Source organism: Podarcis filfolensis, assembly GCF_964270895.1.
Source record: "Podarcis filfolensis genome assembly, chromosome: 5".
NCBI lineage: Eukaryota > Metazoa > Chordata > Lepidosauria > Squamata > Lacertidae > Podarcis > Podarcis filfolensis.
Window position 1 is genome coordinate 95,106,836 of NC_139608.1, and position 12,338 is coordinate 95,119,173.

At 46.5% G+C, this 12,338-nt stretch overlaps 1 protein-coding gene across 1 annotated transcript in view; it reads left to right on the forward strand.

Moving 5' to 3' along the window:
* SEMA3A (semaphorin 3A) overlaps window positions 1-12,338 on the forward strand; it is a 190,413-nt gene that overhangs the window by 83,223 nt on the left and 94,852 nt on the right. Inside the window, exon 4 of the mRNA XM_083615606.1 lies at window positions 1,390-1,509. Coding sequence (XP_083471732.1) covers window positions 1,390-1,509 — 120 coding nt within the window. The remainder of the gene's footprint in view (window positions 1-1,389; window positions 1,510-12,338) is intronic.

Here is a 12,338-nt window from a genome sequence, read left to right on the forward strand (position 1 = left end):
CATCGTTAAAAATACGATGCGTCGTAGATGAGAGACAAATTAAAAAGAGAGGGTGGGATACATATTTTGCTGTCAGTTATATTAGCATTAATTTGGACAAACTCTGTTGACATTAATAGAGCAGCACTGTGTAAATCCGAAGTAATTGATGGAAGAATTTAGCCTAAGGGGGCAATTCACATACCACTTAACACGGCTTGTCGTCTCCTTGACTTCATTGTAGCTTTGGAAATGCAACTGGTCTGCAAATCGGTATCTAAGAATTCTAGCAATAAGCAGACCAGCTTCTTACTTTGTGACTTTTTCAAAAGGTGGGAGGCCATATCTTGGTGGCTAAGTCCATATTTTGCATGTGGAAGATCCTAACATTATATCCAGTTCAAAAGATCTTAGGTAACAAGAATGGGCAAAAACCCTGAAGAACTCCTATCCACTGCTCAAAGTAGGGAGCAATCTTTTCATCCCGATATGTCATCACAACGTTTATTTTATTTTTTCAGAAGGAAAGCTGAAAAACAATATGAATGCTTTCACTTCTTATCTTAGGACCAGCATACTGTACTTCAAAGGGGAGCATTATTATTTCATTTGGATAGGGTTGTTTATAGCTTGCTTGTGAAATAGCCTGAAGCCCCCCTGCCAGGCTTCATCTCACCTGCCCTGACAGATTCACTGTGCTTGACAGGCTTCCCAAATTCTCATCAAATGCTGAGATGTTGCAGATGAGGGAAACTGAAGGAAATTCAGGAGATGGTTGCCTGGGGGGCAGGGGGTTGGCTTCCAAACTGGCAATTAGTTTCCACAGATGTACAAGAAGTGCCAGGAGGAGATGGAGCCAGGAGGTCTTTTGAGGAGAGACTTCACCTCCTTTCCCAACCCTCACTGGTTCCATTATGAAATTGTTTTAAACTTACAGCAATGTGGGCAGTAGTTTGTTCTCCTCATATCCCAAACTAGCCATCATTTTATGTTGCCTTTTGCTTCTTCAAAGCACACTTGAGCCCAGCTGCTGTCCACATTCGGCATGAAGGACACATCACCTGAGCAGCAGAGACTTTATACTGCAATTGCTCTGCACCTCCTTGACGTTGGAAAATGTTCTGCTCACATGGCCTTTTGGCAAGGATGTGAAGCTCACCTATTCTGAAAGGCCAATGGCTTCTGCATAGGCACTGTAGCCTTTCTTGTCACTGCTTGTGAAGCTGTTGTTTCAGACTGTGTATAATTATTATTTATGTTCAGTTGGAAAGCCACATTGAGCCTTGGAAGGTTTAAAATGAGAAAGCAACGGTGAGTAGCTGCAGAAGTTGTTATGTAGCTTGCCTGCGACAAAGAGAGGATTCAGTATTTATGCTGACTTATTTTATGCTCCTTTTTTGCCCTTTGTAGAAAGAATGTGCTAACTTCGTCAAGGTGCTTAAGGCTTATAACCAAACTCATTTGTATGTCTGTGGAACTGGGGCTTTCCATCCCGTGTGCACATACATTGAAGTTGGAGGTCATCCTGAGGTAAGTCTGCATCTAAATGCACCAACTTAAATTTTCATTGAATCAGTCATGAGTTCGATTTCTTCCAAAGCTGCATTCCATTGTCGCCACTGTCTCCAGTGGCTGAAATACTGATGGGTCTGTGGATGGCAGTGAAGCTTTTTCTTTCGGTCCTGGTAAAGCTATATCGTAATTCAGAAATGTAGGGCCTGCTGCAATTGGACTTAAGCATCTCCAAGCCTCATTTTAAGCATGTGCTCTAACCTCCCAATGAAACCAGTGGGGCTTAAAAACCCTTAGCTGGCAGATCACACCCATAAGCCATTTTCTGACTTTCTTCATGATTAAATACATTTCGCTTAGCCTCTGTGGTTTCCAAGGCCAGCTGCTCACGTTTCCGTTTCTGCTCATGACTGATAGGTAGCTATCTAAGCATGTCCTATTATCAGCGCCTTTGTTCTGGTGCCAGTTTTCCCCTTAAGAGCCGCCTCCCAGTCTGTGGAGTTTGACACCACGGCTCTTTCCTCCCCATCTGGAGTGTACAGAGCATGCCACATACGTGCATTTCCCAGTTTTCATATTTATCTGGAGATGGTTTTTGTCGAGTCAAATGAGGCCTGGCTCGTTTCATTTGCTCAGTTCTAAGTGCACACACCCAAGCCTGGAACTTTCAGGCATGAGAGCAGTGCTCTTGCACAATTCCCACAGATTTCACTGGGTTTCCCGCAGGAGAGTATTGGGCAGATTGTGCCACTTCTTTCTCTGCTGTCCTCAGTGTCAGTTGCAGCCCAAACCTACATAACACCAAGCACGGATTATGGGATGTGTTTGTGTGTATGTGTAGCTCCCCAGTAGTGAAGATAACCAATGAAGGAGGCCAATGGAAACCAAAGGCTTGCTTGTTAGCTTACGATTATTTATTTATTTTTGGCATTTATTGCATTTCTAGCCCAACTTTTATCCAAGGAGCTCAAGGGGGCATCCATGGTTCTGCCCCCTATTCAAGTATTCCCCATAACCACCATGGTCCAAGGTCAACCAATGAGCTCCATGGTGTCCCAGGTCCTAGTCTAACCATTACGCTACACTTGCATTTTTGACTAAAAAAAACCTACCCCACTTTACAGTTATGGTGTAGCTGCACATGTTGTGCTGAAAAAGGTCCCAGATTCAGTTTCTGCAGCCTCCAGAACTCAGATAGCAAGGCTTAGTGAGCTGCTGTTAGACCATAGTTGTCTAGACTGACCAACAGAAGGAAAGCCGGACTATGGCATGGGCTTTACTGAGACACCGGCAGTCTTTGGCCCTTCATCAACTGTCAGGGACTACCCACAGTTTTTCCATGAAGCTGCAGAGGAAGAGAAGGGAAGCACTGACTCTGCTAAGAGATCAGCTGGTTTCATGCTCTTTTTAAGCATTTAGCAGTAGCCATTCCATCAGGTTCTCAGCTAGTCATTAAAAGGAAACTAACTATAAGAATTGGTGCCTGTTTCTTCTTTTTCTCCTCTACTATCCCATCCCTTTTCCCTTTTATGTTATGTCCAGAGAACTGCCTTGTTTTCGTTTTGATGCACACTGGGAGCCTTTTCAGCTGAATAAGCAGGATTTTGAATGAATCTAGTTGCATGTGTTCTGTGGAAAGCAGGGACCTATAGCTTCCTGAATTTGCCCAGGGAGGGAGGGGACAGGATGTTCTGTATTAAAAGAAGCCCTTGAAAATAAGGGCCACATCCCAAAACAGGAAAAGCTGTTTTGATGACCTACAGACCTACCTGGGGTGAAGCTGAGCAACCCCATTCAGCTAGACTGATAGGCACAGATGCTGGGCTTCTTCAGCATCCTAAAACTATGTATGTATTAGAAACAGAGGAAGCTGACTAGCCTTGACTCTTCACTAAGCTAAAGTCTTTCCATCTTATTTGATGGTATCATTGATATTGTACCCTTCAGCATCAAGAAGGATCACAAGGGATTTAAAATACAACACAAGTCCCAGCAATGAAACAAGAAGAATTTGCAAGCAGGGCAGTAGTTAATTTAAAAAATGCACTGGTAGTACAATAATACACATGTCTACTCGGGAGTAAGTTCCATTCCGTACAGTACTTTCAGGTAATTGGCAAATGATCTCTAAAAAAGAATCCCATGTGCATCGGTTCAAGCATATGGTGCCAGTCCTGGCCTGACTGCACTGGCTGCCAAATAATTTCCAGGTGCAATTCAAAGTGCTGGTTTTGACCTAAAGGTAAAGGTAAAGGGAACCCTGACCATTAGGCCCAGTCGTGACCGACTCTGGGGTTGTGCGCTCATCTCGCTCTATAGGCTGAGGGAGCCAGCGTTTGTCCGCAGACAGCTTCCGGGTCATGTGGCCAGCATGACTAAGCCGCTTCTGGCAAACCAGAGCAGCACACAGAAACACCGTTTACCTTCCTGCCGGAGCGGTACCTATTTATCTACTTGCCCTTTGACATGCTTTCGAACTGCTAGGTTGGCAGGAGCAGGGACCGAGCAACGGGAGCTCACCCCGTCGTGGGGATTCGGACCACCGACCTTCTGATCGGCAAGTCCTAGGCTCTGTGGTTTAACCCACAGCGCCACCCGCGTCCCGTAGGTTTTGACCTACAAAGCATTAAATGGCTCAAGACTTCAATATCTCAAGGACCACCTTTCCTGATATGAAACGACCTGACCCTGCGACCATCAGCTGAAGCGCTTCTTTGTGCACCTCTTCCACATGAGGTCCGGAGGGTGGCAACATGAGTGGCTTCCCATTTGGGGGATGCCCTCCCCAGGGAGGCTCACCTGACGCCTTTGGTGCTAGGTGAAAACATTCATCTTCTCCCAGGCCTTTGTCTGATTAAACAACCCATGGCCTTTTACACTGGGAGGGGTGGGTGGGTATTATTTTTGCTTGTTCCTGTGCATTTTTGTGTTTTTATATTGTGAACCACCCTGTGATTCTCAGATGAAGGGTGGTGTAGATCTTCAATAAATAATAATAACTGAGTGCTCCTGTCAGTCAGGACTGGTTGCCCCTGCTTGGGGGAGACAGAAGACCCACATATTTGTTTCAATGTTCCCCACCCTATGGATGCACAACCCCAGCTCATAGGTGGAAGACTAGCTGCTCAGCTCTCTATGTTTTACTTGACTGATCCAATCACATTCTGTTGAGACAACAGCAGCATTAAAATTCCAAAATCTATATTAAGGGAATATATTTATTAGGCCACTCAAAACATTATAGGCCTCGTAAAAGGCGTTCCCCTAAAGTATTTTGGGGTTGTTGTTTTTTTAAAAAAATTCCTTATGGGTGTGCATGGTTACCTTTACTTATTTGTGGATTTAAACTTTCACATGCTCAGGAATAGTTGGAGTTTCTCCCATCACTTCATTTTCTCTTTGAGGTTTTTCTAATATACATTGTGATTGTATTATACTAACAAATGTTTGATATATAAAAAAGATGTTTTACTTTTGTTCGTGAAGTAACTTGTCCACTTATGCTTCCAAGGACATTTCAAATCCATAAAACAGATTTGCCTATGTTTTTTCCCCCCTGAGGGGAAAAAAATGCATTTACTCAGAGACCACCTCATGAATTTGACATTCAAGTCTGCAGATTGCTACAAAAAATAAAGACATCATTATTCAAGTGAATGATGCTACACTTAATCGTTTTTAAAAATCAGATTTCCATCTTGTAGAAAAAATTAACATATTCCTCCAGCGATGATTTAAGGACTACGAATATCTCCCCCCCCCTCCATATTAAAACATCTATTAATTTTTAAATGCTCTTACTTCCAGGCATACAGTTTTATAGAGCAGGTTCTTGTTATACTCTTGAGAGATTTATTCCAACATGTATTTTTGTCAATTATCAGTTGTCTCTGGACCACACACACAAACACACACAATCACTGCTTACTCCATTAAACAGATTTTTTACCCCTGAGTCCCATTTGGGAATTGGTAGACGTATTAATTAGCTTAGTACCGTAAGATGCATGTCAGTCAATTATTGGGTATCTGCCAAGAAGACTGTCTGCAGATAGATGGCAAATATGAGATCATTTACTTTTACAGTTTTATAAGCATGCAAGATCACCCCCCCCCCCACACACACACGCATAGGCACTTGATCAACAATTTATGGAAAGAGAGATTAGAGAAGAGAAGCTAGCACAATTTTTTCCACCAGGCACACACTGTCAAATGGAACTATACATCATTATCCATACTCTCTCCAACTCTCTCCTTTCTGTACATTATGTGTGGCAAGAGCGATTAGGGCTGTTTTGGTTGGAAGGGTTCCTTCTTTCCACAGCTGTTGTGTTTAATCACTTAATTTTAGATTAAGGTTGCAACAATCACATGCACATTTACATGGGGCTGTGCCACACTGACCGCACTGGGGCTTTGTTGTTGTTTAGTTGTTTAGTCGTGTCCGACTCTTCGTGACCCCATGGACCAGAGCACGCCAGGCACTCCTATCTTCCACTACCTCCCGCAGTTTGGTCAAACTCAGGCTGGTAGCTTCGAGAACACTGTCCAACCATCTTGTTCTCTGTGGTCCCCTTCTCCTTGTGCCCTCCATCTTTTCCAACATCAGGGTCTTTTCCAGGGAGTCTTCTCTTCTCATGAGGTGGCCAAAGTACTGGAGCCTCAGCTTCAGGATCTGTCCTTCTAAGTGAGCACTCAGGGCTGATTTCCTTCAGAATGGATAGGTTTGATCTTCTTGCAGTCCATGGGACTCTCAAGAGTCTCCTCCAGCACCATAATTCCAAAGCATCAATTCCTCGGCGATCAGCCTTCTTTATGGTCCAGCTCTCACTTCCGTACATCACTACTGGGAAAACCATGGCTTTAACTACACAGACCTTTGTTGGTAAGGTGATGTCTCTGTGGTGTAGTGGTTAAGAGCGGTAGACTCCTAATCTGGGGAACCGGGTTTGATTCCCCGCTCCTCCACCTGCAGCTGCTGGGTGACCTTGGGCCAGTCACACTTCTTTGAAGTCTCTCAGCCCCACTCACCCCACAGAGTGTTTGTTGTGGGGGAGGAAGGGAAAGGAGAATGTTAGCCGCTTTGAGACTCCTTAAAAAAGGGAGTGAAAGGCGGGATATCAAATCCAAACTCCTCTTCTTCTTCTTCTTTTAATGATCCTGTCTAGGTTTGCCATCACCTTTCTCCCAAGGAGCAGGCGTCTTTTAATTTCGTGACTGCTGTCACCATCTGCAGTGATCATGGAGCCCAAGAAAGTAAAATCTCTCACTGCCTTCCCCTTCTTCCCCTTCTAGCGCTGTATTTGTTTGTTTATTTGAAAGAGTGTTCACCCAACTATCAAAGTGTCCTGCCCCTGCAAGGCAGTTTACAAGGCTCCAAAACACGTAAGAATACAATAATCACAATTTTGACATTTAAACATAGATTAAAAGCCACCAGCAGCTAATTTGGTTTTCTCAAGTACAGCGCAATTCAACCAAATATAGACTGGAACAAAATGACTTCAGAACTCTTTTTCTTTTAAATTCAGCAGTAATGAGAGCATATCTATTACCCAGTGAGAAAATTCCAAAAGACCCTTATCCCTGGTCCCCATTGAGCTAGCTGCTGTCACTGGTACACCAGAAAGCAGGGTGTCTGTGGTTGCTCTCAGTGCCCAGGTAAACTCATTCAGGTGTAGGCAATGTGTTGAATAACTTAGTCCCAAGCCATTTAGGGCAGGCATAGGCAAACTCCGGCCCTCCAGATGTTTGGGACTACAATTCCCATCATCCCTGACCACTGGTCTTGTGAGCTAGGGATGATGGGAATTGTAGTCCCAAACATCTGGAGGGCCGGAGTTTGCCTGTGCCTGATTTAGGGCTTTAAAAGCCCAATCAGTTCCTTGATATGGATCAACAAATGAACAGGTGGCCAATGTGGCTGACACAGAACAGGTGGGATATAGTCTCATTCCCACAAGCATTCCTGCTGCCTTGTTCTGTTTCAGAGCAGAAAGCAGCAGCCCCCTCCTTGAAAATTTTTTTGGGGGGTGCTCTTGGCCCCCCTTATATGGCACTCCTACCTGGATGCAACCAAGGCACTTGGCCCTGTGGCTTTGTCAGCTAAGGTTAGGTAGGTCCATAGCTGCTGAAGAAGCCTAAGCCTATAAAAAGCACTCCTAATATAGACTTCACTCTGTAGTCACCTCCGTAGTCAGCTGTGAGTCCGGGAACATTCCCAGACTTCACCCTTGGTCCTTTAGGGGGAGTGTGATCCCAACCAAAGTAAGAGGTCAGCCTCCATTCACATTAGCCGAATTCCAAATCCACGGTATTTCTGCCTTATTTGGATTCTACTTCGCCTTGTAATCCCTCACTCATGCCAGTGCTGTTGACGGAAAGCGTAAGTACTTGGAAACCTTTCATTTGGTCAAAAAGCTGCCATGGGTGAATGGGTTGTAATATTTTCACAGTTGTTAATTTTTTGGGTGACACAAGTACGTCTATACCCTCCAGGTTTCCCAAAGTAACAAGCACACAGGCACATACAACCATGCATATGGCTGTATAAAAATACATGTACAGCCATACCTCGGGTTACAGGCGCTTCAGGTTGCGTTTTTTCGGGTTACGGACCGGCGAAACTCGGAAGTACCGGAACGGGTTACTTCCAGGTTTTGGCGGTCGCGCATGTGCAGAAGCACCGAATCATGAACCATGCATGCGCAGATGCACCGCTGCAAGTTACGGACGCTGCGGGTTGCAAACGTGCATCCCGCACAGATCACGTTCGCAACCCGAGCATCCACTGTACATTAATATAGTTACATAATTAAGCTGCAGAAATATAATGTCACATATATGTTCCTTTTCTTGTATAAGTTGAATATTATTATTGGTCCGGCTTTTTTAAAAAAAAAAATTAAAAATTAAATTAAAGACCAACAAAGCCCTTTCCGAGCCTGCAGAGGAGAGGGTGTTGCGGGCAGGGCCCTCCCACATTCGCGGGGGCTTCCCTTGCCCCCGCGAGAGCTGGGGAATCCCTGGGCGTGCCTGCAACCCAGCCCGCCAATCGGCGGGTGAGGGGAGGCGCAGCCTGGGCTACTTAAGGCCAGGCACGCCCAGGGACCGCCCTCTTTTCCCCCTCGCCCAGCAGCTGAGCGGTTTTCCCATCCCACCCACCCTTAGGTTTAGCTAGAATTGACTTTGCTATGGACTCCGGTTGGTCGCCGCAAGGGGCCTGGTAGGACTTTTTCCAAGTTGGCGCACTTCCTGCCTTTTGGTTTTTTCGCCTACCTCGTAGCAACCGTCACAACTTTCGCGGTATTGGCGGCTAGGCATTGGCATGGGGCAATTTGAGGAAGAAGGAGGGGGGAAGGGAGCGCCATCACCTTCCCTCAAGAAGAAGGGGTAGTCCAGTAGAGGACTCCCAGGGGGGGCGTGGCCTTGTCCGAAGCCTGGAGAGGTAGGGCCGCCGGCACGCCCCCGAGCGGTGACACCCGTGGGATCCTAGTTGGCGTACTTCAACAGGACTCCCGCGGTTTGTGTTCAACCCTTCCCGGTCACCGTGCCGGGTAGTCGATAGGAGCCAATGCCTAAGGCCAATACCTTCAATTCCGTAATCAATAAAGTTGTGGCCTTTTACACCCATTAACCTTAACACAATGTGTCTGAGTCTTCATTTCATTGGGGGAGGAAACTTGCCACGCAATGCACAATCTCCCCTGACTGTGAATGCATGAGGCAATGAAAGTAAATCAGGGTTGAGTCGGAACTGCCCAAACCCATGGATAAACCCATTTAAACCAGATTCCTCTCCCATGCCTAGTTGTAGGAAATTATGAAAGCATAAATATGAATATGGGAGCTCACAAAGCACCATAATGGAGGCCTCTGCAGCTTTGGCCGACATCAGTTTTGTGTAGTGGCTTTAATAAACATAGCTGAATGTGTGTGTTTGGTGGCCAGCTGCTACTCTCCTGGCTGGTACTGCGTCTAGCAATGAAACTATGAAAGCACCAGTTGCCTAACACCATAGAGTGTGTCATTAAATGAACCCCATGCCATTCATCATCTTTGAAATGCTATAGCTCCTAACATGCCCATTCAGAAGTATAAATTGCCTAAGGAATGCTGAGATAGCTTAGGTGTTCCAGATCTTGAAATTACCAAGAATGTATTAATGAATAAACTTAGAAAGTAAAAAAGAAGCAGCTGAAACAAAGGAAGATGTTGCTTCTATGCAATATGGCTTCGTCTGCAATCCTAACCTCCACCCTAGCACTGCTGCAGAAGGTTAGGCTTAGGTGGGGTCTCTGCTGGCCAGCAAGCTCTATTCCTGTTTGCCATAAGGCTCCCCAATGATGTTAGCATGGGTAGACCCAAACCTGGTACATTTCCCAGAGAGAGGCCCTGAGTGAGCCCTTCTGCTACATGAGTCTGCAGGTGGTGCAGCAAGACAGAGGGAGAGGATGGACCTTTTGTGCGTCAGGTTTTTTCCAGGGAAGATTATGTATCTTCTTTTCTTTCACCTCTTTCTTTCTTCTTCTCCTCGATGTCCTCTGCTCGGGGCCATTATTGGGTCCAAGGGTTACACACACACCTGAAGGTGGTAGATGGTTGATGGAAGGAGCCTGAGTGAGAATCAGGGAAGGAAAGATCTCCCAGGGTGGGAGATGGGGAGAAGAAAGGAAAGCTCCCAGGTGAGGAGAGCTGGGAGGTTCTACACTTTCTGCGGGTGACAAGGGCTAGAGCTACCAGGACTCTGTGTTTTCTTTCTCTGTTTTTATTTAGATTAGTTTCGTTTATCTTATTGTATTGTGAAAAAGCTTTCATAAAATCATGTGTGTGTGGAACAGATTACAGTGGAACCTCTACTTGTGACCATAATCTGTTTCGGAGGTCCGTCCGGAGGTTGAAATGGGTCGCTGGGAGAGGCGCCATTGTGTGCAGGTGCAGGCAGAGATTGCCCGCTTCTGCTCATGTGCATACGGCAATCGCCGCACATGCGCATGTGCGAACGGTGGCAAACCCACCAGTTACTTCCTGGTTTGCCGCAGACGTTCCCTCTGGGAGAAGTGAAGTTACAGGGAACTAGGCAGAGGGCCTTCTCAGTAGTGGCACCCACCCTGTGGAATGCCCTTCCATCAGATGTTAAAGAAATAAAAAACTATCTGATGTTTAGAAGACACCTGAAGGCAGCCCTGTTTAGGGAAGTTTTTAATGACTGATGCTTTAATGTATCTTTAATCTCTTGTTGGAAACCGCCCAGAGTGGCTGGGGAAACCCAGCCAAATGGGCGGGGTATAAATAATAAATTATTATTATTATATTCTCTCCCCTGCACTTTGCATGCTCTGGTTCCACTGGCTGAGGAAGGGGGGTGCGGTAGCTGCAGTCCGCCCTGGATGTCATCCCCGGGGGGGGGGGGTGACATCACCGTGCCACTGTCCTGGGACGCTTGCCATGAGCCACGCCCCCCTGGGATGCCTCTGCCTGGTTCTTTCATCCTATGCAGATTTGTGCCTGTATGCTTCTTGTTCATAACACAGGCTGGGAGTATGACCCAGCGTGGTGTGGGCATCAGAGCTGCTGTAGTGCTGGGACAGCCACTGGCCCATGCACTTGCTTGAATGCCTTTATGCGTTCTGAGCATGCTCCTAGCTGTATCGTGCTGTGTCTGGTGAAACATGCCCTAAAACTCAGTATACCTCCTTAATCCAAGTAAGACACCCACTGGGGATCAACAGGATTCAGGAGGGAAACACTCCATCGCAGAAGAAAATGTTGTTGGTTTGGAATCTGCGTGTTCAGACCCAGAGACCTCCCCCCTAAATAAATTCACATTTGACTCAAATTTTAGTTTTGGTTTTTGGCAGAATTAAGGCCACAACTTTATTGATTACAGAAAAGTGAGTGGTTGCATAGGCTCTGGTTTGACTAGCTCCCTGCACCCGTGAAGGTAGCGCTGACCCAGAGCTCTATCATAGGTCAGCCAAGGGTGAACACCTGAGGAGGGTGAAAAGCCCAGGACAGTGGCGTAGCGTGGGGGGTGCAGGGGGGGCCGGCCGCACCGGGCGCAACATCTGGGGGGGGCGCGCTCGCACTCGCAGCTCTCTGCCCCTACTAAAATCCACGGGTTAGGGGGCGCAAATTACTTGCCTTGCCCCGGGTGCTGACAACCCACGCTACGCCACTGGCCCAGGAGCAGACTCTGTCCACTCCCCAGATGCTCCCCTGGACTCAGGCATGGGCACAACCCTTTTTCAGGGGTTGGTCAAACCAAGTTGAGTCCCTGGATTCATTTAACGGAATACCCTTCACATAGGGATGGCGAGAGCGTTCTCCCATCCCTATCACCTCAACCAGAGCCTATTCGCAACCTTACAAGTTGTGACAAATTGCTACACAGCAGGTGAAACCCAAATGGCAACTGCCAATCAACCAAGTGGGGATAATTTCTGTGATGCCCCTGTCCCAACGACAGATGACACACGACGGCATAGCAAGGTCAAGCGCAAAATGCCCTAAAATTAGGGAGAGGTGGGCAGGTGTTCTGATGTACGTGCTGAAAAAGGAAGTCTGGGACACATGCAAGGGCTTATATAGGTCCCTCGATCCATTTAGACTGCACCCCATTGGCCAGATTAAACCCAGCAACGAGGGACCTACCAATCAGGTGTTGTGGCAATCCAATAGACCCACCCACAACCAGGAGGTCAGTCTCCAGGTCTCACCGCAACACTGCCCTCTTTTAGGGAGGTCACGATTTAGCATTATCCAGAATCTTGATGAATTTCTGGATTTTTTAGACTTCTTTGCCACATTCTCTGATGGTATGAAGTTAATGCTTCATTAACATC